The 22,992-nt window shown below is 60.4% G+C and overlaps 1 protein-coding gene across 20 annotated transcripts in view; it reads left to right on the top strand.

Annotated features, from left to right (window-relative positions):
• Window positions 1-19,122, top strand: part of SARDH (sarcosine dehydrogenase) — a 64,833-nt gene extending 45,711 nt beyond the window's left edge. For 6 of the 20 annotated variants that reach the window (XM_021090883.2, XM_021090840.2, XM_013987076.3 and 3 more), the window contains 4 exons: window positions 12,682-12,844; window positions 13,673-13,841; window positions 15,683-15,818; window positions 18,016-19,122. In XM_021090883.2, the coding sequence (XP_020946542.2) occupies window positions 12,682-12,844; window positions 13,673-13,841; window positions 15,683-15,818; window positions 18,016-18,141 (594 nt within the window). In that variant the 3' untranslated portion in view covers window positions 18,142-19,122. 20 annotated transcript variants of the gene reach the window in all.
• Window positions 19,123-22,992: the final 3,870 nt, after the last annotated feature.

Raw genomic sequence — 22,992 nt, 5'->3', positions numbered from 1 at the left:
GATGCATGTTTCCTGAACTGAGGCTCGGAGGGCTTGGGGGGCTGGTGAAACCCACAAAGCGCGTGAATATGTGTCAGTGAACCGGCTGGGGCCGTAAGCGGGCCGGGCGGGGGTGGGGGGTCAGAAGGCCCGACGCGGGGCATCTCCCCCTTAGGTTTGCGGGGGGACATGCTAAGGGACGTTAGTGGGGGACGCGACCCTGGCCCGCAGAGGGGCTGGAGGTCGGAGGAGTCTGGGCCCTGTTAGCAAGTAAACAGCCTCTCCATGACTTCAGAGAGGATCCTGCCAGAAGGAACCCGATAAAGACGGCTCTGCAGGCAGAGGAGTGCCGGCCGGCTCTGCTCTGTCTCTGCTCCCTGGAGGCCACGCTGGGGGCAGGAAGCTGGGGCTGTCTCTGTCTAGCTTGCTTCCTGCCTCCGTGATGCAGAGCGGCCTGGCGGGACCAGAGAGGGTGTGCGTTTTGAGGGAGCGAGGCACAGCTCCTCCCCAGGCCACGGTGGCCTCAGGGCAGCCCCGCCTGCAGCTCAGGCCCTCTGGGCCCCCGTGGGGTCTGAGCCGCAGCCTGTCTGGGGCTGGGTTCTGACTTGCAAAGTGGGTGGGGGAGCTGGGGGGCTTGGCGCTGGCTCAGCCTGGGTGTGGTTCAGGGCTTCGTGTGGGAGGGGACCAGGTGGGAGCCCCTTCCTCCCAGCCCGGGGCCCCTCCAGCCAGGCCCCTGGGACTTGTCCTTGGACTCGGACCCTGGCTGCCTCCCCAGGCCTGGCCCTCGGCTGTCTGGCTGCACTTTGGCCTCCGGGGCCCAGGGGCCAGGCTGGGCCAGGGCTGGGGCTGCTGGAAACCCAGGCCAGACTCCAGGGTGAACCCCTGTCCGGGGTAACAGCCCAAGGTGGGGGCCGTGGGATGTCGGGGCCGGAGGAATGGGGAGAGGGTGCGTCTCACCACCTGCCCCGGAGCTGGCTGCTGCTTCTGTCCAAAGCACTTTATTGCTCTGTGGGTGAAGGCTCGTTACTCCGTTGCCAGGCACCGCCCGTGGGCAGAGTGCAGGGCCTGGGGGCAGACCTCAATGCTGGCTCCGCCCCTTTGGCCATGACCCTTGACCTCTGGGAGCCTTCCCTTTCTCTCCCTGCCCATGGAGTCTGGCTAAGGAGGTGGCGGCATCAGAGTTTCACTGTAAATATTGGGAATGCTCGTCAAATCAGAACAAGCAAACAAAATCCATCTCTTCTTCTTCTTTTTTTTTTTTGTCTTTTTGTCTTTTTATCTTTTCTAGGGCCGCTCCTGCGGCACATGGAGGTTCCCAGGCTAGGGGTCTAATCGGAGCTGTAGCTGTCGGCCTACACTAGAGCCACAGCCACGCGGGATCTGAGCCGTGTCTGCAACCTACACCACAGCTCACGGCAACGCCCCATCCTTAACCCACGGAGCAAGGGCAGGGACCGAACCTGCGACCTCATGGTTCCTGGTCGGATTCGTTAACCACTGCGCCACGACGGGAACTCCACAAAAGCCCTCTCTTGCACCGGCGAGAGAGCCGAGGCTAGTGGTGTATTTTCTTCCATCTCCTCTCCCTCATCTTTGCCTATAAATGTGCAAACAGAGGCGGGTTCGTGCCCTGCACACGGCCTGTGCGCTCGGCTTTACTGCCTTAGACGCTGTGATGCTGCTTTTCTTGTCCTGTGAAATGCTGTCTGAGAGCCCCCGCGAGCGCCCATGTCATCCTAAGTCCGTCAGCAGCACCTCCGTAAGCAGGACATTTGTGGGGCCATGTCTGTGATGAGCAAGGGGTATCCTTGGCGGTGGCCCTTTAATGACTGTGACTGTTGACCTATGACCCCTTTCAGGGGGTCCCAGGTACACCCTCCCAGCCTTCCGGGCCGTCCAGCCGTCATTGGGCATTTCCTGTGTCCTCCTGGAGCCCAGTGCTGTCCTAGGCCTTTGGGGGTGTGGGGAAGGCAGAGGCACAGGCCCTGCTGGTGCGAAATCCGCCCCCCCCATATTCAGCCTATTTGCATTCCCAGCTGAAGGGTCCCTTCCCAAGGCTGACCTCCACCCCCAAGCCCCCAGAGTTAATTCCGGACGCACTGGCTGGGAGCCCGCCGGGCTGGGAGCTCTGGGATGGAAGACAAGGTTGGGGGCCAGGAAGGATGCCGCGGTCCCAGCCCAGGCTATGTTGGAGCGAGGGGCTGCGTGCACAGAGGCAGCCCCGCCTGGGAGCTGACAGTGGAGGGACACATTTGCTGGAGGGACTGAGTCCCACCACGCCCTCTCCCGCGCCCCCAGAGGCCGGATTCTGGCTCCTTGGTGTCGAGGTTACACTGATGGCTGACCTCACAGTGGCCCAGGCCACACGCTCCCGGATAGTCCAAGCCAGGGGCATGAAGCCCTCCCCTTCAGTCCCCTGGCCAGCAGGAGGGGTGGGGCGTCAGCTGCCGACAGGACTCTGGCCCTGGGAGCTGGGGCTGGCTGCTTCCCCGGCCCCCGCCAAGGGGGCCTCACAGGCAGGGGAGGTGGGCGCCGGGTCAGCACAGGATCCGGGGCTCCGGGAGCAAGGTCACCTCTGTGTGCGGCAGAGCCAGGGGCCTCAGGCCTGGCTTCTGGTCCTGCCCCAGCTTCTGCAGGACTCGCTCTCTGGGTCTTGGTTTCCCCGTCTGTAGCACATTCTAGACAATGTCCAAAACCCTCTCTGGGCCGTCCCGTAAGTCTGTCCAGACATCCTGAACTCTCTCTGGATCCAGGGGGGATTGCACGTTCTCCTGAATAATATCAACATGTGTTGACACCAGTTCCATCAACGTGAGGAGACGCTGGGGCCGGAGTTCAGGGCCAAGTCTTTATGGGAGATGCAATGGGATGCCAGCCAACCAGATGCGGGAGGAATGTGTGTGTGTCTGAGCCATCAGCGAGGCCTCCTGGTCGCGACGGATGCGCAGAGCAGTGAGGGTCAGAGCCAGAGCCAGAGCCGCAGACCCCGCCCAAGGAGGGTGAGCAGGCCCCTGTGCTGCCCACGGTGACCCCCACTCGTGGCAAAGCATGTTTGGGTGACCCTGGCTGAGCGGGGCCGCCCGCCAGGCTGAATGCTCAGCTGAGGGGTGCTGTTGTTTTGCAATAATTCCGAGATTGCTTGGATGAGCCCCAGGCTTCCGAGATCCCTGCATTCCTAGAGGAGGAACAGGGGCGGGAGTTGTCCCCTCGGCAGCCAGCTGACCAGATGTCCGGGCCTCCCACAGGTCGGCCTCGAGGCCGGCAAGGTTCCCAGTGGAAGCGCGCTCCTGGCCTGGTTCCCAGGGGGTAGACACAGCGTCCCGGAGCCTCGGCTGAGGGCGGGGGCCCCTCTGGGAAGCAGCAGGTGCAGGGCGGACGCTCATCACGAGGCAAGGTGATAAGGCGATTTTCCTCTGGAAATTAATTTCAGGTCGAAAGGAAATTGAGTTTCTTTGCCTGGCTGTGGGAGCCCTTGCCGTGGCACCGGTAGGATTCCATTAGTCCAGGATGGAACATTCTTCCGCCCGCACACGTTACACAGACAGAGGCTCTGGAGGCGGGAGGCCTGAACCTGCACAGAGCCTGTGTTTGCCAACTGGGTTTCAGCCGCCACCTAGGGAGTCACTTTGTGCAATTTGTGCACTTTTGCCTCCGCCCTAGAGAGCGGGGGTGGAGTGGAGCCGAGGAAGACATGGTGACCAAGGCCCCTCGGGGTGGCCCGTAGGGGACAGTGACAGCTTCTTGCCATGAAAGTGTAAGGACAGAGTGTGGCTGGAAGGAGGCTGGGGGGCCCTGAGGGACCCCCGGGAATGTGCTTCAGAGATTCTGGAAGCTCCTCCAGGGCAGAGCCCTGACCTTTCTCTGCAGGGAATTCTGGGGGTTCTGACCCTGTGACCCCCCGCTGTTGTCCGTGAGGCAGACGGGGTCGTTTTCGACGTGATCCACAGCACTACCAGCAGCTTGAGTCTGTCTCCCTTTTCCACCCTAGGAGAGGCCAAGTGTGGGAAGTGTAGTTTGTGCATCATGCCTTTTATTTATTCTTATTCCTAGAAATTTGGTTCCTAATCACATCACCACCATCTCCACCACCACCACCATCTCCACCACCACCACCACCACCATCTCCACCACCATCTCCACCACCACCACCACCACCATCTCCACCACCATCACCACCACCACCACCACCACCAGCATCACCCCCACCATCTCCACCACCACCATCTCCACCACCACCATCATCTCCACCACCACCACCATCTCCACCATCACCACCACCACCATCTCCACCACCACCACCACCACCATCTCCACCGCCATCACCATCATCACCACCATCTCCACCACCACCACCATCACCACCACCATCTCCATCACCATCATCACCACCACCATCTCCACCACCACCATCTCCACCACCACCATCATCTCCACCACCACCACCATCTCCACCATCACCACCACCACCACCACCATCTCCACCGCCATCATCATCATCACCACCATCTCCACCACCACCACCATCTCCACCACCATCACCATCATCACCACCATCACCACCACCACCACCACCACCAGCATCACCCCCACCATCTCCACCACCACCATCTCCACCACCACCATCATCTCCACCACCACCACCATCTCCACCACCACCACCACCACCATCTCCACCGCCATCACCATCATCACCACCATCTCCACCACCACCACCATCTCCACCATCACCACCACCACCATCTCCACCACCACCACCACCACCATCTCCACCGCCATCACCATCTCCACCACCATCTCCACCACCACCACCATCACCACCACCATCTCCATCACCATCATCACCACCACCATCTCCACCACCACCATCTCCACCACCACCATCATCTCCACCACCACCACCATCTCCACCATCACCACCACCACCATCTCCACCACCACCACCACCACCATCTCCACCGCCATCACCATCATCACCACCATCTCCACCACCACCACCATCTCCACCACCACCACCACCACCACCAGCATCACCCCCACCATCTCCACCACCACCATCTCCACCACCACCATCATCTCCACCACCACCACCATCTCCACCACCACCACCACCATCTCCACCGCCATCACCATCATCACCACCATCTCCACCACCACCACCACCACCATCACCATCATCACCACCATCACCACCACCACCACCAGCATCACCCCCACCATCTCCACCACCACCATCTCCACCACCACCACCATCTCCACCATCACCATATCCACCACCACCACCACCACCACCACCATCACCCATCTTTACTACCATAATTACCTTCACCTCCACCGTCACCTGAACCACCTTCACTGGAACTACCAGCACCAACGTGCACTAGCCTCCTGGACCAGACTGTTAGGAGGGATCACGCACCCCCACATCAGAATGTTCAGAGGGTTTGAAAAATGAAAATCCTTTAAGCCAACTTACTCCTTTCCCCTCCTGTGGGCCCCGGGCCCCAGGCTCCTTCAGAGGCTGCAGGTGCTCTGATCTCTCCCCGTCACCTGCCTCCAGGACCCCTGAATCCTCACTTACTTAAGGGGTGACTGAGTTTGGAGGATGTGCCTCGTGGGTCAGGGCAGATGTCACACAACCAAATACCCTGACAACATGTAAAAACCACCATGAGCCAGTGGGACCTGAAACAGCTGGATATTTTGGCTTGTGTCCGTGTCTGTGGGCACATCTGCTCAAGCCCTCCTGCCACATCTGCCCAGAGAGGGGTTCCAGGCTTTTTCTGATGATGCCCGTGGTCAGAGCCTCCTGCAGGAGTGACATGGACTCTCCTGCCCTGGGCACCTGTGTGGCCTCTGACCTAAGCCAGGATGGGGGCCTAGTATGTCCCCAATTCCAGTCCTCCCCACGGAAAGCTGGCAGGAAGCCCAGTGATGTGCCAAGCACGGCACCAAGCCCCCAAATCCATTTCACTGAAACCTGAGCATATTCCCCCCACCCCAGAATCTTCCCGTGAGTCAGTACAAGGCAGGGAGTATCTTCTGGTGTTGAACCCTTGCCCAGACGTAATATCTCTGCATGTAAGTCCTTACTAGCGCCTCCTCCAAGTGTGTTGGAAGGAGCTCAAATGAGCTTGTGAGAGCTGATGAGTAAACCTGTAGGAAAACTAGCAAGTGGTGGTTAAACCACTGGTAGCATGAAATTAGCCACGGTACAAGTGTTTACACCACAGCAAGTGGTAAACGCTACAGAATCACCCTGTCCCCTCTGCCCCCCGGCCCAAGAGCTGATTGGCAAACATTTCCCAAGATGTCACAGAGCCTTGGCTTTGCCTCTCTGAACCCCAGTTTCCTTCTCTGTAAAATGGGCGTGTTAGCAGCCCCCGTCTTCCTGAGCAGCAAGCTCCCCACCTGGGCTCTCTGGGGACAGTTTTGTTGGCTGCTCCCATGAGCCCTGTGAGCCCCATTATTGTCCAGGATTTGCAGACTCAGACTCAGAGGGATGTCAGGTGGCCAGGGAAGCAATGTTTGTGACTCAGCTTTAAGCCTGGTGGGTATGAGGCGCCCAAGCCCAGATGCCAGGCGCTGGCTTAGGTCGCAACTGTAGCTTGGATCTGATCCCTGGCCCAGGAACTCCATATGCTGCAGGTTGGCAAAAAATAAATGAAGGAGAAAATTTTTTAAATGAAGAAGTTCCTTGAGCCAGTTGGGAAGGAGGACGAAGCACCTAGAAGTCATGACGTTCACCCAGGTGTTTGGGGCTTGGCGGGTCTGCCTCCCCACCTCCAGCCTGATCTCTGCTCACCAAGGGCTCCACTGTGGTCTCCAGGCCGCAGTCCAGGGCTCTGAGCCTCCCAGGGGGCCCAGCTGGCAGGTGGCTCCTGCTGGCTTTGGGAGCAATTCCTACCTTGGTGGGCCAGCTGGCCAGAACCACAGCAGCCACTGCAAAGATGGGCCCTGGCCAAGGTGGTTGGACTCCCAGCAGGGTCCACACCGAGCGGCCACCTCACAAAAGGTGGGCTAATCATGTCTGCTGCTACCAGGAGGCTTGCCTCCGGGGACACAGGACCACACCTGCTCCTTGCTCCCTCTCTGTCAGCTTGGTCCCAAAGCACCCATCTCCAACGGGGTGCAGAGTCAGCCCCAAGGGCGTGCCCACCGTTCCGCCCCCTGCCTGCCTCCCCGACTCCCAGGGCGACCCCCACCCGGCTGAGGCTCTGCTCTGGTTTCACCCCAGATGTGCACCTCGAGTAGAAGCGGGGTGTCCGTACCCCAGGTGCCGGCCACTCTGTTCTCTTTTCTGCTGCCTTCCATCCTCAGCAAGTTCTTTCCCTGAAGACTGTGATGGATAATCTTTCTGTGTCTTTATCTGAAACATCTGCGTTTCGCTCCAGCCCTTGAAGGACGTGGGTTTCTGGACTCTGTGTTCCAGGCTCTGTGCTTCCAATATGTTATTCTACGTTGCATGGTGTCTAGTGTTGCCAATTAGACGTCTAGAGTCAACCCAGGGAGCTTTGCAGGTCTTCTCCCTCTCTGTCTGTCCATCTCCCGTTCTTTCTCATTCTCTCTGCTTCTGCTTCTCTCTGTCCCTTTCCTTCCCCACTCACTGCCCTCTCTTACCCCCTCCCTCTCTGTCTCAGAGGTCTGCACTTGCCCCAGCGTGTTCTCGGCAGCAGTTTGCTTTTATTCATCCTGCGTGGTGCTCATGCTGCTTCTGCAGTCTGAGGGCTCGTGACTGGCCACCTTCCACTCTGGAAAATTCACTGCCATCCTCTTTTCAAAGATTGTCTCCCCGCCCCCCCTCCACCCGGCCCAGAACCTCCTTCTTAAACTTCTGTTGACACAACGTGGGGCTTCCCAGCCGGCTCCTTGTCCTTTCCGCCCCTGTGAGTGGTCCTGTGCCTGAGTCCCCTGCTTCGCTCCTCTGCTTCTGGCACCAAAAACATTGAGAAAAAGTGTGACTCCCTGAGCACCTCTGGGCTTAAGGTGCCCATTGGTGGAGGAAAGCATGTTTCGTTTTGTTTTGACCGTCATAACCATTTTTCTAGCATATAGTTTAAGTGTTGAGTACATTCCCATTATTGTACAACAGATCTCCAAAAATTTTTCCTCCTGCAAAACCGAAACTCTTTATTCTAAAAACAACTTCCATTTCTCCCGCTCCCCCTGGCTCTGGTAATCACCCTTCTCTTTTCTGACTCTATGAATTTGATTCTGCAGACAAGTGGAATCATACAGGATTTGTGGTTTCGTGACTCACATTTCACTGAGCCGCATGTCCTGGAGGTTCATCTGTGTGGTAGCAGGTGGCAGTACTTCCTTCCTTTTAATGACAGAATAACTTTCTGTTGCATGACTAGACTTTATCACTTCAGTCATCGAAGAACCCTTGGGCTGCTTTTTCCTCTTGGCTCTGGTGAATAGTGCTGCTGCGAACACGGGAGTGCAAACTCCTCTCCGAGGCCCTGCCTTCCGCTCTCTTGGATGTAAACCCAGACGTGGGATCGCCAGACATATGGAGTTCTATTTTGGATTCTTCGGGGAATCGCCGTACTGTTGTTCCTAGCAGTCGCGCCATTTGACATTCCCACCAACTGTGTCCAAGGGTTCCGGTTCCTTCGCCGCCTCATCAATACTGATTATTTTCGGCCTGATTTCTGTTCTTGTTTAAATAGCAGCCATGCGAATGGGTATGAGGTCATAGCCATTGTGGTTTGTTTTCCTTTTCTCTAACGTAGTGATATTGATGGACCGTCTTTTCATTTGTGTATCATCGTTGGTGAAGCATCTGCTCAAGTTCTTAATTCATTTTTTAATCGGGTGGTTTGGTTTTTGTTGAGTTGCAGGCTGGATGTGAACCCTTATCATGATTTGCCACTGTTTTTTCCCCTTTCTGGAGGCTGCCTTTTTGCTGTTGGTTGTCCCCTGTGATGCACAGAAATCTTTACAATTTGCTGTTTTCCACTTGGTTATATTTGCTTTTTCTGTTTTCTGTGCCTTTGGAGTCACATCAGAGAAATTGTTGCCAATTCCAATGTCATGAAGCTTTACCTCTATATTTTCTTCTAGGGGTTTTACAGTCTAAGGTTTCACATTTAGGTCTTTAATCCATTTTGAGTTACTATTTGTAATGGTGTAGGAGAAGTTTCCATCTTTCCATCACTGTTTGTTTAGGAAAATGTCCTTTCCCCATGGGACAATCTGAACTCCCTTGCTGAAGGTCACTGAGCCATGTGCATGAGGGTTTATTTCTGGGCTCTCTCTCTTTTTTTTTTTTAGGTCCACACACACAGTATATGGAAGTTCCTGGGCTAGGGGTTGAATCGGAGCTGCAGCTGCAGGCCTACACCACAGCCACAGCAACACCGGATCTGAGCTGCATGTGCAAACTATGCTGCAGCTCTCAGCACAGTGGGATTCTTAACCCACTGAGCGAGGCCATGTTTCAAACCTGCATCCTCATGGATACTAGTCGGGTTCTTAACCTGCTGAGCCCCAACAGGAATTCCCCATATGACTGTTAGAATTGATTTTTCTATTTCTGCAAAAAATGCCACTGGGATTTTGATAGGGATTGTATTGAATCTGTAGATGGCTTTGGGTTGTATTAAGATCTGGATGGCGTTACATCTTCCAATCCATGAACATGGGATAGCTTTTCATTTATGTGTCTTCTTTCATTTCTTTGAGCATTTGTTTTGCTGTTCTCAAAACAGCAAGTCTTTCACTTCCAGCTGGGTTTATTCCCAAGTATTGTATTCTTTTGATGTGACCTTAAATGGAATTTTTTTCTGATTTCCTTTTCAGATGGTTCATTGTTAGAGTACAGACATGCAGCTGATTTTTGTGTGTTGCTTTTATATCCTGCAACCTGGCTGACTTGGTTTATTCGTTCTAACAGTGTTGAAGGAGTCCTTAGGGCCAGAAAAGTGTTTAAACAAAACCCGACTTTAGGTCCTTCCCCATGACCTTCTTCGGGTCTGTGGCTCCACCTACTTCTGGGGTTCCCATAGGAGTGGGAGGGCTGTGTTTTGCGAGGGGGGTGTGCCTCAGTTTGGGGCTTGCTTTTAAGTCCATCCGAGCTCCTTTTAGTGGCAGATGACTGTGTACCAGGCACGATATGCTTCCTGGAAACTTGATGCTCACCCCATTGATCAGATGGGGACAGGCCGATCCCGTGGTGACCCCGAGCCGTGTTCCAGATGTCCTCCTTCTCAGCCTTTCCCCTCGGTATGTGTCCCCTCAGAGGACCTGAGGACTCCCCCAACTCCACCGCCCCAGTGGAGAAAAATGCAAACTGTCTCAAGAACCAGTGATGCTTTCTTAAAAAGGCACCTAGAAACCCCCAAACCTTTCTCCTCATTTTGCCAGAAAGCAGAGGTCTGTCCACCTGCACCTGTTCACCCTCCATCCAGGAAGTACTTATTCAGCCCCTCTGTGTGCTGGGCCTGCCCATAGGAGTACCTGGGAGAGCGACCAGCCAGCCTCCCCGGCCTCCCTGGGCCCCTGGGAGCTGGGAAAGGGGTGGGAAAGCTCCATCCCACCTAGGAATTCACCCAAGCACCTGGCTTGACTGGGGACGTGGGTGTCTGATGAGACCCGCCATCCTGGGGCCATTAATGGGTGAGCTTTAAAAATTATTTTTTTTTTCCTGTTCAAAATGACACTGGCTTTGAGCCCCAAGCTCCTCTGTGGGTTGTCTAAAATTAGAACCCCGTTGACAAGGCAATCTTTGTCAGGGGCCTACGGCTTGCACCAGGGGAAGCAGGGAAATGTTAACAGTGCATTTTCTGTGTCAGTGTGGAGGTTCTGGAGAGGCCTGGGCAAACGGCAACTCAGAGCAAATTTCAAAAGCTTTCAGAATCCAGCCCCTCGGCAGCAGTGATTAAAGTGTCAGCTTTAGAAGGCGCTGGTTCCTGGCTGCGGAGAGTGGCCCCCGCTTTGCTGCTCAGATATCACCCTGATGGGAGCTGCTCGGGGCAGCCCTTCCGGCTCCGAGCCGTCATGGGATCAGCCCCTCCACCCCCCTGAGCGCTGAGACTTGCTGGCCCCTCCCTGTCCCTCTTGCCAGCTGGACAGTCCCGTGCTCAGGCCTTGCACATGGGGTCACTGTAGGTTCAAGGATTTGCCCAAAGGCCGGGAGCAGGCACCAGCTGCTGGGTGTGTCAGTGACATGCCACCAGATCAGCCACACACGAAAGGTCAGGCTGCAGGGCCAGGCCTTATCCCATTGCTGGTTGTGGCCTCCATCAGCTGCTGGCCAGCACACAACGAGGAGGGACACACGTGCCCAGAGACCAGCTGTCCCCACGTCAGCTGTCCCCATGTGCTCAGCCCGGGCAGGGTGTCTCTGGAGCCCCTTTCCTGCATGATGTTCTGGAGGGTTTTGCAGTGGTCCCCACCACCACGTGGGCCGAGAAGGGGTTTGATGAAGCAGGGTGCATGAGGAACCCAGCCCGTGGACACTCCGTGCATGACACTGTCACAGGGGCTGTGGGGGCCCACGGCGTCTCTCCCGGCCTGTGGGACCCAGCTCTCGGCCGTGGCTTTCACAGTCAGATGTCTGCAGTCAGAGGCCAAGGCCCTGCCAGGCTTACCTGCCCGCCTTTCTCTCTGGTTCCCCCAACGCACACCTGCTCCACCTCTGAGCCTTTAACCTGTGTTCCCTCTTCCCTGGAAGTCCCGTCTGCAAAGGCACACTGTGCTCAAGGTTCCAGCTCAGTCGTCCCTCTTGGAAGGGTCCCTCCCTGGCATGAAGGAAGTGTTTGCCATCACGCTGGCTTGGGCTTCTGGCTGAGTCCTTCTAAGATTTGAGTCCTAGGACACAGAGGCTGTGTCTGGGCCGAGGCCCACCAGGCTGGAGGTTGGGGGTGATAGAATGTTCACCCGGCACCCGGATGCTCCCCTCTCAAGGCCCCCGAGCCCCCTGCCTGCAGCCAGGGTGACTCAGGAGCCGTATGGCTGACACCCCATCCGCGTCCTCATCAGCCCACCCCAGGGCTTCCCAGAACAGACAGAGCCAAGCTCCTGAACCCATTTAGAGACAAGGAAATCGAGGCCAAAGGGAGGCCAAGAGGTTTGCCCTTTGGTCACTGCAGTGATTGACCAGAGGCGTGGGACCCTGGACACAGGGTCTTTGCAGGTGTGATTAAGGCCAGGGTGTCGAGGTGAGTCGTTCTGGGCTGGGGTGGAGCTCAATCCAATGGCAGATGACCTGACGAGGGACGGAGGAGACAGACAGACCCAGAGGAGAGAGGGGCAGAGACAGGAGTGAAGTGGCCACGAGCCAGGATGCCTGGGTGCCCCCGCACCTGGAAGAGGCAGGAGGGGCCCTCCCCTGGCGCCTCCAGAGGGAGCAGGGTCCAGGGCGATGGGTTCCGGATGCTGCCTCCGGAACCGAGAGAGAACTGCGGTTCTGTGGGCCGTGGTTCCCCACCCCTGCAGTCACTGGGGAGAAAAGCTGAGGCCTGGGAACCGCGGGTCCCCTTTTTCCCACCCCCAATGTCCACGCGCCTCCCTTTTAAAGGTTTCCAGAGCGCTCCCAGGACCCTTCTCGGGACCCTTCATTTCTTGGTGGCCGGTGGCCTGGGCCCGGGGCCAGCGAATAATGGCGATGCTGGGGAATGTCCACCAACATGTGGTGGCTGCGCCTCGGCCTCAGCGGTCTGGCCCCAGCCCTGTCTGAGCTGCGACCTGTCCCCCCAGGTCCGGGCCATCAGGCTGTCCTTCGTGGGGGAGCTGGGCTGGGAGCTGCACATTCCAAGGCCGTCCTGCCTGCCCGTGTACCGGGCTGTGATGACAGCGGGGGCCAAGCATGGGCTCGTCAACGCCGGGTACCGGGCCGTCGACTCCCTGAGCACCGAGAAAGGTGTGTGCAGGTCTGGCGGGTCACCCGGAGCCAGGCTGGAGGCAGGAAGGCCCTGGCCCATCACGTCGGTCCCCCTGCTGCCTTCCTGCCCTGCTTGGCTCCCCCTGCCCCGCCTCCCACGTTGGCAGTTTCCCCAAACCCCCTTTGCTGCCCGTGAACCTAGTCCTCCACACAGGCCGGAGCTGGATCCCCGACTCACTCGGGGGCTCTGAGGGGCGGGTTGTTTGCCCGGGGGAAGGGGCGGGGCCAAAGCTGTGTTGGATTCAGCCTCCCTGCTTCCTGAGAGAGCTGAAGAATGTCAGGGCAGCGAGGGGCTCTCAGGGCTGCCCGGCCCCTTCGCAGCCCCCTCCCCAGCACCCCAGCCTGATGCACAGATGCTGCGATGCTGCTGGGGGTGGTCTGGCTTGGGGGGCTCCCCCAGGGAGCCCCCTCAGTCAAGGATGCCCTGGGTTGCCCAGGTCACAGAAGGTCTAGGATGGGGTGTGGGCTGGGGTGGGCATCCACGTGCATCTTTTTTTTTTTTTTTTGCTTTTTAGGGCTGCACCTGCAGCACATGGAGGTTCCCAGGCTAGGGGTCGATTGGAGCTGTAGCCACTGGCCTACACCACAGCAACGCAGATCTGAGCCTCGTCTGCAACCTACACCACAGCTCACGGCAATGCTTGATCCTTAACCCACTGAGTGAGGCCAGGGATCGAACCCTCAACCTCATGGTTCCTAGTCAGATTCGTTCCCACTGCACCATTAGAAGAATTTCCATGTGCGTCTTCTGAAGGGCCAGTCCACCTCCTCCACTGGGCACTGACCCTGGGGTCTCCCCGTCCCCAGGCTACCGGCACTGGCACGCTGACCTGCGGCCAGATGACAGCCCCCTGGAGGCGGGTTTGGCCTTCACCTGCAAGCTCAAGTCTGCCGTCCCCTTCCTGGGGCGCGAGGCCCTGGAGAAGCAGCAGGCTGAGGGCCTCCACCGGCGCCTGGTGTGCTTCACGGTGGACGAGTGAGTACCCTGGGCCCGGGCCGTCGGATGAGGCTGCCGTGGCCGGAGCCAGCGGGCGCTCCCGGGTGCCTCCTCCCCAGCCGCCCGGTGTGACTTGCACTCACACCACAGCTCCGTCCAGAGGAAGAGGCTGGGGCCCGAGAGGCAGAGCCGGGCCCAGACCAGGCCCAGCTCCGAAGCTGAGGCTACAACCTGAGATCCCACCAGGGCCAGGTGGGGTGCGAAACCAGGCCAGGGCCCAGCGGGGGTCGGGGGGTGGGGAGGGCAGCCTCCCTCGGAGGCAGATTTTAAGAGAAAGGCACTGCCCAGCCAAGCCCCGTCACCCCATCCCCCAGCACGGAGCAAGCCACCTCCCACTGTGCCCTGGTCACAGCTTCCCCCCAGCCTGGGAGCTGGGGACCGTAGAGGGACGAGCCGGGCCGGAGATGGAGAGCACGGGGGCCAAGGGACAGGGTGGCTCACGGCCAGGCACGTGGCAGAGGTGGAAGGAGAGCCCCATGAGCGGCCTGACCCCCTCTGTCCCCCCGGGGTGGCATGAGCTTGTTGCTCTTACGTGCGTGTTTGGAGCCGTACGCACGCTGCCCCTGGTCCTGGGTGTCGGTGCTAGAGGTGGCATGAGGTGGAGTCTGAATAGCAACCACCTCCAGGGTGGTGGGCATCTCTGGGCATTGTGGATTTGGAGCTGACAGCCAGCCACAAATGGAGGCGGAGTGAGCAGAGCTGGGGTCTGTCACCGTCCGGCAGCAGCTCGCTGGCTTCGGCCGGGCTGCCTCTTCACATGATTGCTGTCCAGCTTCCACGGAGCAGCTCAGCTCCAGTTTGGGGGCGCAGACAGAGTGGGGGGGGTCCATGGATCCTTTCTGCCGCCTGCACCCTCGGGCAATGCACCGCACAGGCGTTCCCCTCCGGGCTGCCGAATCCACCCAGTGCCGTGGCCTGGCCAGTCCCAGACCCGAGCAGGCCCGGCCAGATTGCGGGCTGGGCGTCGCAGAGAACCTGCTGCCCTTCTCTGGAGGCTGTTTCCTTGTGGGGAGACGACACCCCGCTGGGGCTGGGGTGAGAATCGGAGACAAGGATGTATTTACAAAGCCTCCTTCCAGCCGCCGCATCCACCGGCCCAGTGGGGCCCAGACGCTTTTGCTCCTGGTCTCTGAACCAGGAGGGACCCCAGACCCTGTCCAGCTCTCTCCCTTGGTGTAGGGTTGACACAGTTCCTGTCACTGTCACCGGCCCCAGCCACACTCGGCTCCCCTCCCCGGCGGGCACAGTCCTCACTTGGCGCTCTCTGCCTGGTTCGTGCTGCATCCTGGGCGCCCAGCACAGTCCTCTCTGGGCACCGTCTGGGGGTGGGTGGGGGACACGTCTGCCAAAATTCGCAGCCCAGGGATCCTGTGCTGGCGTTTCTGTGGTGGTAGTTTAAGCCTTTCTTTGTTTTCTCTTTTCGGATTTTCAAGAATTTTACAGTGAGCCTTCTTCATACCTCGTGTGTAATAGAGACAGGGGCTTTTAACAGAGTACACACCACGCCGTCCAAAAGGAGCCGGAGTAAACTGGCCTCACGGTGTCACCTTTAAATGCTTCAAAAGTCACACGGAAAAGAAATCTCCAGATGGGCCGCTTCCGAATCTGCAGGGCCTGTCCCTCCAGATGCCAAGTCCAGATCCCGGGTTGGGAGTTCTCTGTTCATTCAGGGCCGGGCTCTGGGCACGCGGGCTCACGGCAGACCCGCCCTGCGGCCTAGAGCCCGTGGCCTGGCGGGTGAGGTCCCTTTCTCCTCAGCCAGGCAAAGGGAGCTGGCCTCTCAGGGGCTCTGGGGTCCCAGTGTCCACTCTCTCTTGCAGGAAGGTGCCCCTGTTCGGCCTGGAGGCCATCTGGAGAAGCGGCCAGGTGGTGGGCCACGTCCGCAGGGCTGACTTTGGCTTCGCCATCGACAAGACCCTGGCCTATGGCTACATCCGGGACCCCAGCGGCAGGCCGGTGAGTCCCGCTCGTTGAGCCCCGGGCCCTCCCCTGGCTCTGCGCCCGCAGCCCTGCCCCGACCCTGAGTGTGCTGGGCGGGGGGCAGGGACGCGAGCAGAGGGGGCTGACGGCTGTGTCTCCGGGCAGAGTCGGCGGCTCTTGCTCTCCTCTCTGGAAGACTCTGGCTTACGATGCTCTGGGTCCTGGGCCGAAAGCGGCTCAGGGCCGGGGCTATAACCCCCTCTGCTCCCTGGAGCTGGAGGCCCCACGCGTGTGCGAATGGTCGTGTGTCCACTCGTCACGGCACACACGCGGACACCCACATGTGCACACACATGCACACAGACACACTCGGGGAACTTGGCCGAGAGACAGAAGGGGCAGCGTGTTCCAGGTGGGGAAAATCTGAATATTCGGCCTAAGCAAACCATTAAACCCAAGCCATCCCCTCCAAGCACAGGCGCCTCCCTCTGGACCGCAGGGAGAGCAAGGCCTTTGAGGACTTCCTGGGGCCTGAGGCCTGGCAGGGATGGGAAACTCATGCCAGGCTGGCTGCTCACCAGGGCATCACGTGGCCATGCTGGGTAGTGGGACATGGCGGGGGGGGGGCTCGTTGTCATCACTGGCACCTTTACAGCTTTAACTACTTACTTCCCTGGGGTCCCACACCAGCCCCGTGACCCCAGAGATACAGGCTCCGAGAGGCCCCGAGCGTGGGGACTGGGGTGTCACCCAGTCAGATCCTCCCACAGTCTCTGCAGCTCCCCGCTCCCTCCTCAGACTCCAGGGAGTATGGGGGGCCAGGGTGGGGTGGGCTGGGGGTGGGGACACTGGGAAGAAGCAGCAAGGAGGAGGCAGAGGTGCAGGGGGCAGGCGGAGCCTGGCGTGCAGGCCCCCGTGGGGCCACAGGGGGGAGGCTGCCTCCTGCCGTGGCCTGGGAGGCTCAGGACATCGGCTGGGCCTCAGCAGCCTTGGGGCTCAGCCCTGGATGGGCCCCGTGACCTTGGAGAAGGCCATCCCTCTGAGCCTCAGTTTCCTCATCTGTACAACGGGGACAGGGTGTTCCGCCTACCCCACAGGGCCCATCTCTGCTCTGAGTGCAAACGTCACAGGCGGCAGTTGTGACACAGGGGTCGCCACGGCTGGTGGTGACGTCTGGCGGTGACAAAGGACCTTCTCTGACCCCCCCAGCTACGGAGCCCTGGGTCCCGGCTGAAGCTCTGTGTTCACTTGCCCGTGCCGAGGTGGGGGTGCAGGCCCCATCACCTCTTCTTTCTAAGAACAGTAGTACGTGCCTTCTCTGCGTGGTCAGGGATGGGTGGGTATCGAGTGTGACCAGGTCCTTGGGTTTGAGCAGGGCAGGGCCGGGAGCAGCTCCGGCTGGCTAGCGAGAGCTGACAGGGTCCGTCTCTTCCCGGCTCCACCTTCAGGGCTGTCCAGAGTGTTCAGACCATGGAAACGGGCAGACGCTACCATCAGGGGTCACCCCCCCCCCCCGCCCCCGCCAACCTCCCCTGAGAGCCAGTTAAACGGTTACCTGCGTACCAGCAGGGTAACCAAGCCTCCTTCATAAAGTGGGAAAACTGGCCCTTAAAAGGAAAGGCTCTGGAATTAGGGAGCAGCACTGGGGGCTCCGGCGTGTTTTCTAATAAGGACGACGTGGCAGCTCTGGGCTAGCCGCTCCTGCACGTCTGAAAGCATCCGTGACCTCTGCCTGCGGTCTCTGGGCTCAGTGGGGGCGGCCTGATGGGGGCAGCGTGGAGCTTTGATCCCAGCCAGTGCACAACCCAGAAGCCTGGGCTAGAAGCCACTCCATTCCAGCATGGCAGTCACATAAAAAGCCTCCTTTGTTTGGGTGTTTTGTGTTTGTTTTTGTTTTTCAATCCAGTCCCGAGAGAGACAGGTCTTCTACCTCCCAGAGCAGAGGCCAGGACGCCCTCTCCGCGCCCGGCCCAGGGTGGATTCACTGCACTGGGAGAACAGGGTCCCGGAGCCCTCCGCCTCTGCCCGCTGCTACATGCCCCCTGGGTGCTCAAGTCCAAGTCAGGGGCCAGGGGACACACCACCGCCTGCTCAGGGCAGCTCCCCCGTTCAGAGAAGGCTCTGGCACAGCGAGGGGTTTGCCCCCAGGGAGGGACGTGAGGCCAAGACGCTGGCCCATCCTGAGAGGCACCGGGGGGCGACTGACCCTCGGCCCCTCCTCTTCCACAAGCAGGTCTCGTGGGACTTTGTGAAGAGCGGGGACTACGCTCTGGAGAGGATGGGGGTGGCCTACCCCGCCCAGGCTCACCTGAAATCCCCCTTCGACCCCGGCAACAGGAGAGTGAAGGGCATCTACTGACGGGCCTCGGGCCATCGGGAGGCCAGCCACCTGCGCACTGTCCCACGCCGTCCACCCCCAGGGGCCCCAGGACCCCGACGCCGGCCAGCACGTGGGTTTCCCTGCCTTCAGTCGAGGCCTGCTCACCACCTCCCGAGCAGACCCGTTCTGTGCTCACTGGCCACAGGGTGGTCCCGAGTCCACCCCACCCCCCAAAGCCCACTCTTAACACAACTGTAGCCCCCAGGAGCCTCTGAGGCGGTGCCTAGAAAACACTCAGCCAGGCCCCCATCAAAGCAGGGAGACAAAGAGCTTCCCTCTGGGTCCCAGTCCCCGATAGGCTGGCTGTCCAGAGCGGCGCTGGCCAGAGCAGCCCTTCCTGCCCTGACCTCTCAGTTTCTCACCCGGGAAGCCTCTGAGTTCGCAGCCCTGAAGCCGGTGCCAGAGCGGGGGGGGGGGGGGGTGCATCTCAGATGGGCGCCCTCCCTCCCCTGCGCAGAAGCCCCCCGTCCTGCTGCTTTGGCTCCCGAGGGCCCTGGCTCTCCAGGTCGGGAGGAAGGCGGGATGTGGGGGGGACCTGGCAGAACCCTCCTGCCTGGTGGCCTCTGTCCTTGCTGTTTGATTAGGACACAGATCTGGTGTCCCTGCTCTTCTGACCCACCCTACCCGCATCCCGGGCATGGCCTTGAAAGGGGTGACTCCCCTGCCGCTTTCCAGAAGCCTCTAGAACTCTCCTGCGTGGATCGCTGGCTTCCTGCCAGGGCCCAGCAGCCCAACAAAGCCACACGATGTGGTCATGCCCTGAAAGCCCCGCCCTGTGGGGAGATGTGGGGCCGGGGGGTGGGGTGGCAGACCCTCAGGGGACACGGGGAACGAGGCTCCCGCAGACGCAGGCAGGAGGCCCTGCTGGCCCCGCTGCTTTCAGAGGCACACACTGCGCAGCCCCGCCGTGGACCAGGCTGGAGCAGGTCAGGCTAATAAAGCTGAGGCCGTGAGAAGACAGGTGGGTTTCCGCTGGCCTTTGGAAAGATTATTTGGTCCCCCCGCCAGACCGCAGGCTGGGACAGGCTCTCTGTTGTCCCCACACTTAGGGCGAAGGATCGCCCGCAGCCCCCTGCCCGCGGCAGGAGCCTGGCTCCTCCGTGAGGGGGCCTGGGGGGCGCTGAGGGGCCCCTGGGGGCCAGAGGAGGAGGGGAGAGGATCCCGCTTCCCAGGTGGCCTGGCCGGCTTCCCTGGGCCTGTGGTCTGACCTCGACCCCTGGACTGGGGTCGCACACGTGCTCATTCCACAGGTGTCCCTGGGGGAGGCTCTGGGCGCGGGGAGGTCAGGCCGAGGTCCACTCGACTCCCCCCTCGGGAGCCGAGCTCAGACCCAGGGACGCGCACTCTCGTGTTCCCTGTGTCTGTCCCTCCGCTGGGGAGAGGGAACCCCGGTCTCGCTGGCAAGGGCTCTGGGTCACAGACGCAGCTCGGGACGGCCTGGCCGCAAGCCTGCTGCCTGGCTGCGTAAGGACGAGCCACAGCGCCCTGCCCTCGGAGCCGGTGACCACAGGCTGTCCTTCCTACCCTCGTCCAGACACCTGTGGCATCTGTTTTGGAAGGTTTTTCTGGGCAGAAGGAACATCACGCCCCCCCCCCCCCCCGGCTCTGCGCGGGGATTCTGGGCGAAAGCTGGGGCAGAGCCCAGCTGCTCTCCAGGCAGAGGAGACTCAACCTGCATGAGGCTCCTGCCAGCCCAGGAGCTCAGAGCCTCCTGCAGGGGCCCAGGGTGGCCATGTGCCCCCGAAGGGCAGGTGAACAGGGCCCTTCTTGCCTCGCTCGCTCGCTACGTCCTGTCCCTCAGCCCGAGCAGGCTGGTGGGGACCACGCAGGCCCAGGTCCCTGCACCAGAGCCGCTGGCATCCGGCTCTGGTCCTCGCCTGGTAGGTGAGGAGGAACCAGGAAGCAAGGATAAGGTGCCCCTGTCCCCCGTGAGGACCAAAGACCCTGGCAGTGGACTCCCCAGGTGACTCCCAGATGCGTCACACCTGCAGAGCTTGCGTGGGGCCCATCTCCTTCCAGAACAGCTGGTAAGAGTGGCAACTAAAGAATTTGGCAAAGGAGAGGCTGGGGATAGACTCCAGTGATTGGGGACAAGAAGCCATCACATGTTAAGGTCCTGGGGTGGGCCAGGCCTGCCACGTCACCCGGGAACACAGCCCCCGTGTTCCCTCGCTCTGCCTCAGCTTGGGGACACCCCCAGTGGAGCTTCTGCCTGCTGAAGGCTCCCCCTGCCCTGACCCAGCACCTGCCTGGATGGACCCAGCTCTCACCTGTGCCCAGCCATGGACCAAAGTGCTTCCCTAAGGACGGCTGGCATGTCCTACTCAGGTGACTACTGGAGAGGCGGGCGCTGAGCCACCTGGCTGGGGGTGGTGCGGAGTGAGCTTGGCGAGGACTTTCCAGGTGGAATCCTGGGGACCCTGGCAAGGCCCTCCCTTCTCCCAAGGTCCTCACCGGGGTACACCAGGGACGGGGGGACGCTGTGGTCTGGGGCAGGGGACCCTGTGACCGAGCAAGGCCTGGCTGAGCACAGCCGGGGCAGCCGACGGCCTTCCAGGCGGCCTGCCCAGTCTCCTTGCCCGATGGCCGGCTCCAGAGGCTCGGGCTGGGGGTTCTTGGCTGGGAGACCCCCCCAACACTCCCAGCAGGAGCCCCTCTGCTCTGCCTTTGTTCCTTCTCAGCCTCAGTCTCCATCTCCCCAGGTTAAAGGCCCAAGGCCCCCGCTGCGAACACGCTCACCCTCTGAAGATGGGCAAGGGCTCGGCCAGGCCTGGGGTGACCCCTTCGGCCACCCCCCTGGGCTCCGCCGGGCCACTCTCCCCCCACCCACCGTGAGCGCTCCAGGCATCTCCTAGCAACTGCCACCGTGGGCCCTAAATTACAGCTCCTCCCTCCCCCTCCTCCCCCCCCACCTCCCACCCCAGGAGCCCGCGAAGGTCCCCACACAGAGGCAACTGCCTCCTGGGCCCAGGGAGGGCTTCCTGGGTTCTAAGCTAGAACCTTCCCCTGAAAGCCCCCCATGTCCCTGTTGGGAATCTGCCACACAAACAGGAGTTCCTGGCCTGGCATTCATGGGACACAACGGCTGCCTTCCATCCAAGAAACCCTGAAAATGCCGGGGGGTGGCGTGTCTGCGGGAGGGTGGGTGGGGGCGGGGAGAATAGAGAGTCAGGAGAAAATAGAACGCGCGTGTCCCAGGGAGACGGCTCTGGGTTTCCAGTGCCTTCTAGAGGGCTGGAGGGGAGGGAACGGGCTGCTTGGCAACAACAAGAGGCTTTCAAGCAGAGGGAGAAGCCCCCAGCAGCCCCGGGCTCAGTTTTTCCATCTGCACCAAGGATGGGGGGTCGCGGGTGGGGACCAAGCTTTTGGCAGTTGGAGGGTCAGAGCGACTCCATGTGGCGCTGCCCCAGGGGCTTCTGGAGGGCTGTGGGGGCGTTTCTGGTGGTCACAGTGGCAGGGGAGGCGCTGCTGATGGGGCTGCTGGGGCCAAGCAGGCTGGACCACGCTTAGCCTCAGAGCCTGGCCCTGCCCCAAATGCCTCTGCGGACAATCCCTGCATCCCTGCATCCCTGCATCCCTGCAGTGGTCCGGCTGCTCTGTCCAGAGCTAGCCAGGGCCGGGCCCCTGGGCCCATGGGGGAGAGGCTAGGATGTGACAAGCTGGGTGGCTGCCACCCCAGTGGCTCGGCTGGACGGGTGCCATCTGGAGACCCAGCCCTGGCATAGCAGGGCCCTGGAGGTAGAACTCTCCTCTGTGATGGGTATTATCTGTATCTGGGCTGTGCCAAAACGGTGGCCACACCCCACGTGGCTACGGAGCATTTGAAACGTGCCACTGCGACCAAAACCCCAGGGTTTCCTATCGTTTAAATTCATTTACAGTAAAGCGTAAACAGCCGTGTGGGCCTAACGGCCATGGAGAGCACAGCCCTGGGGCATCCTGGGAGCAGCTCAGGCAGACACACCTGCTCCAGCTGGAACCCGCTGGGACATCCCACCCCTGCTCGCATGTCCCCTGCACACAGAGCCTGGGTGGGTACACCTCAGCCTGGGACCTGGGCATTTCCAGCCGGCGGGTCCCGTACCAGCAGCCCCGGCCCCGAGGAGGCTGGGGAGCCTTCTCCCTGATGGGCAGATGGGTAGGTGGAGGCCCAGAGAAGGAAAGGCAGTCGGCCAGGGCCACACAGCAGAGGGAGGAACAGGAACTCGGGCTGCTGGACCCTCACCACAGTCTCCGCTGTCCCAGTCCTTAAAGATGCACGGGCCTGACTGTCCTCAGAGGACCAGGCCGAGGTGGCCCTGCCCTGCCGGCTGTGGTCAGGTGGTGAAGCCCTTCCTCCAGCCGCCCTTGCCCGTCCCCTAAGGAGGGAAACGGAGGTTGGACGCCCAGGCTCTGCAGTCAGACCCGGGTCACTTCGGGGCCCCTGCTCCCTTTGGGTGACCTTGGCACCTGACCTTAGGTCTCTGAGTCTCCATCAGTAGCAGCAGAAGGAGTCTGCGGGTCTGTGGGAGGGTTGGCCCAGAACCAGCGCACGCACTCTTACCAGTAACACGAGTCCAATATCCAGGTGGGGCAGGGGACCGGCCGTGCCCTCTGTGGGGGCAGAACCCTACAGCGAGTGAGGGGCAGGGGTGTCAGTGTGGGTGGTGGAAGGTTCTGGAACTGGCAGTGACCCCAGATCACTACTCATCCTCCAGGGACCCCAGGTGTGGCGTTTCTCCTCTGCAAACCCCGGCTCCCTCCCGTGGGGAGGCTGGGACACCAGTGCCTCTCGCCTCTCAAGGAGATAAAGGGATGGTAGCCAGCGAGGGTGGGAGGCCGGGGATCGGC

Source organism: Sus scrofa, chromosome 1 (assembly GCF_054392235.1).
Source record: "Sus scrofa isolate SSC_HxYL_T2T_F1_AM1 chromosome 1, Sscrofa_HxYL_maternal_Yorkshire_Landrace_v2.0, whole genome shotgun sequence".
In the NCBI taxonomy this organism is placed as follows: Eukaryota; Metazoa; Chordata; class Mammalia; order Artiodactyla; family Suidae; genus Sus; species Sus scrofa.
This window is presented reverse-complemented; position numbering and strand designations above follow the sequence as displayed.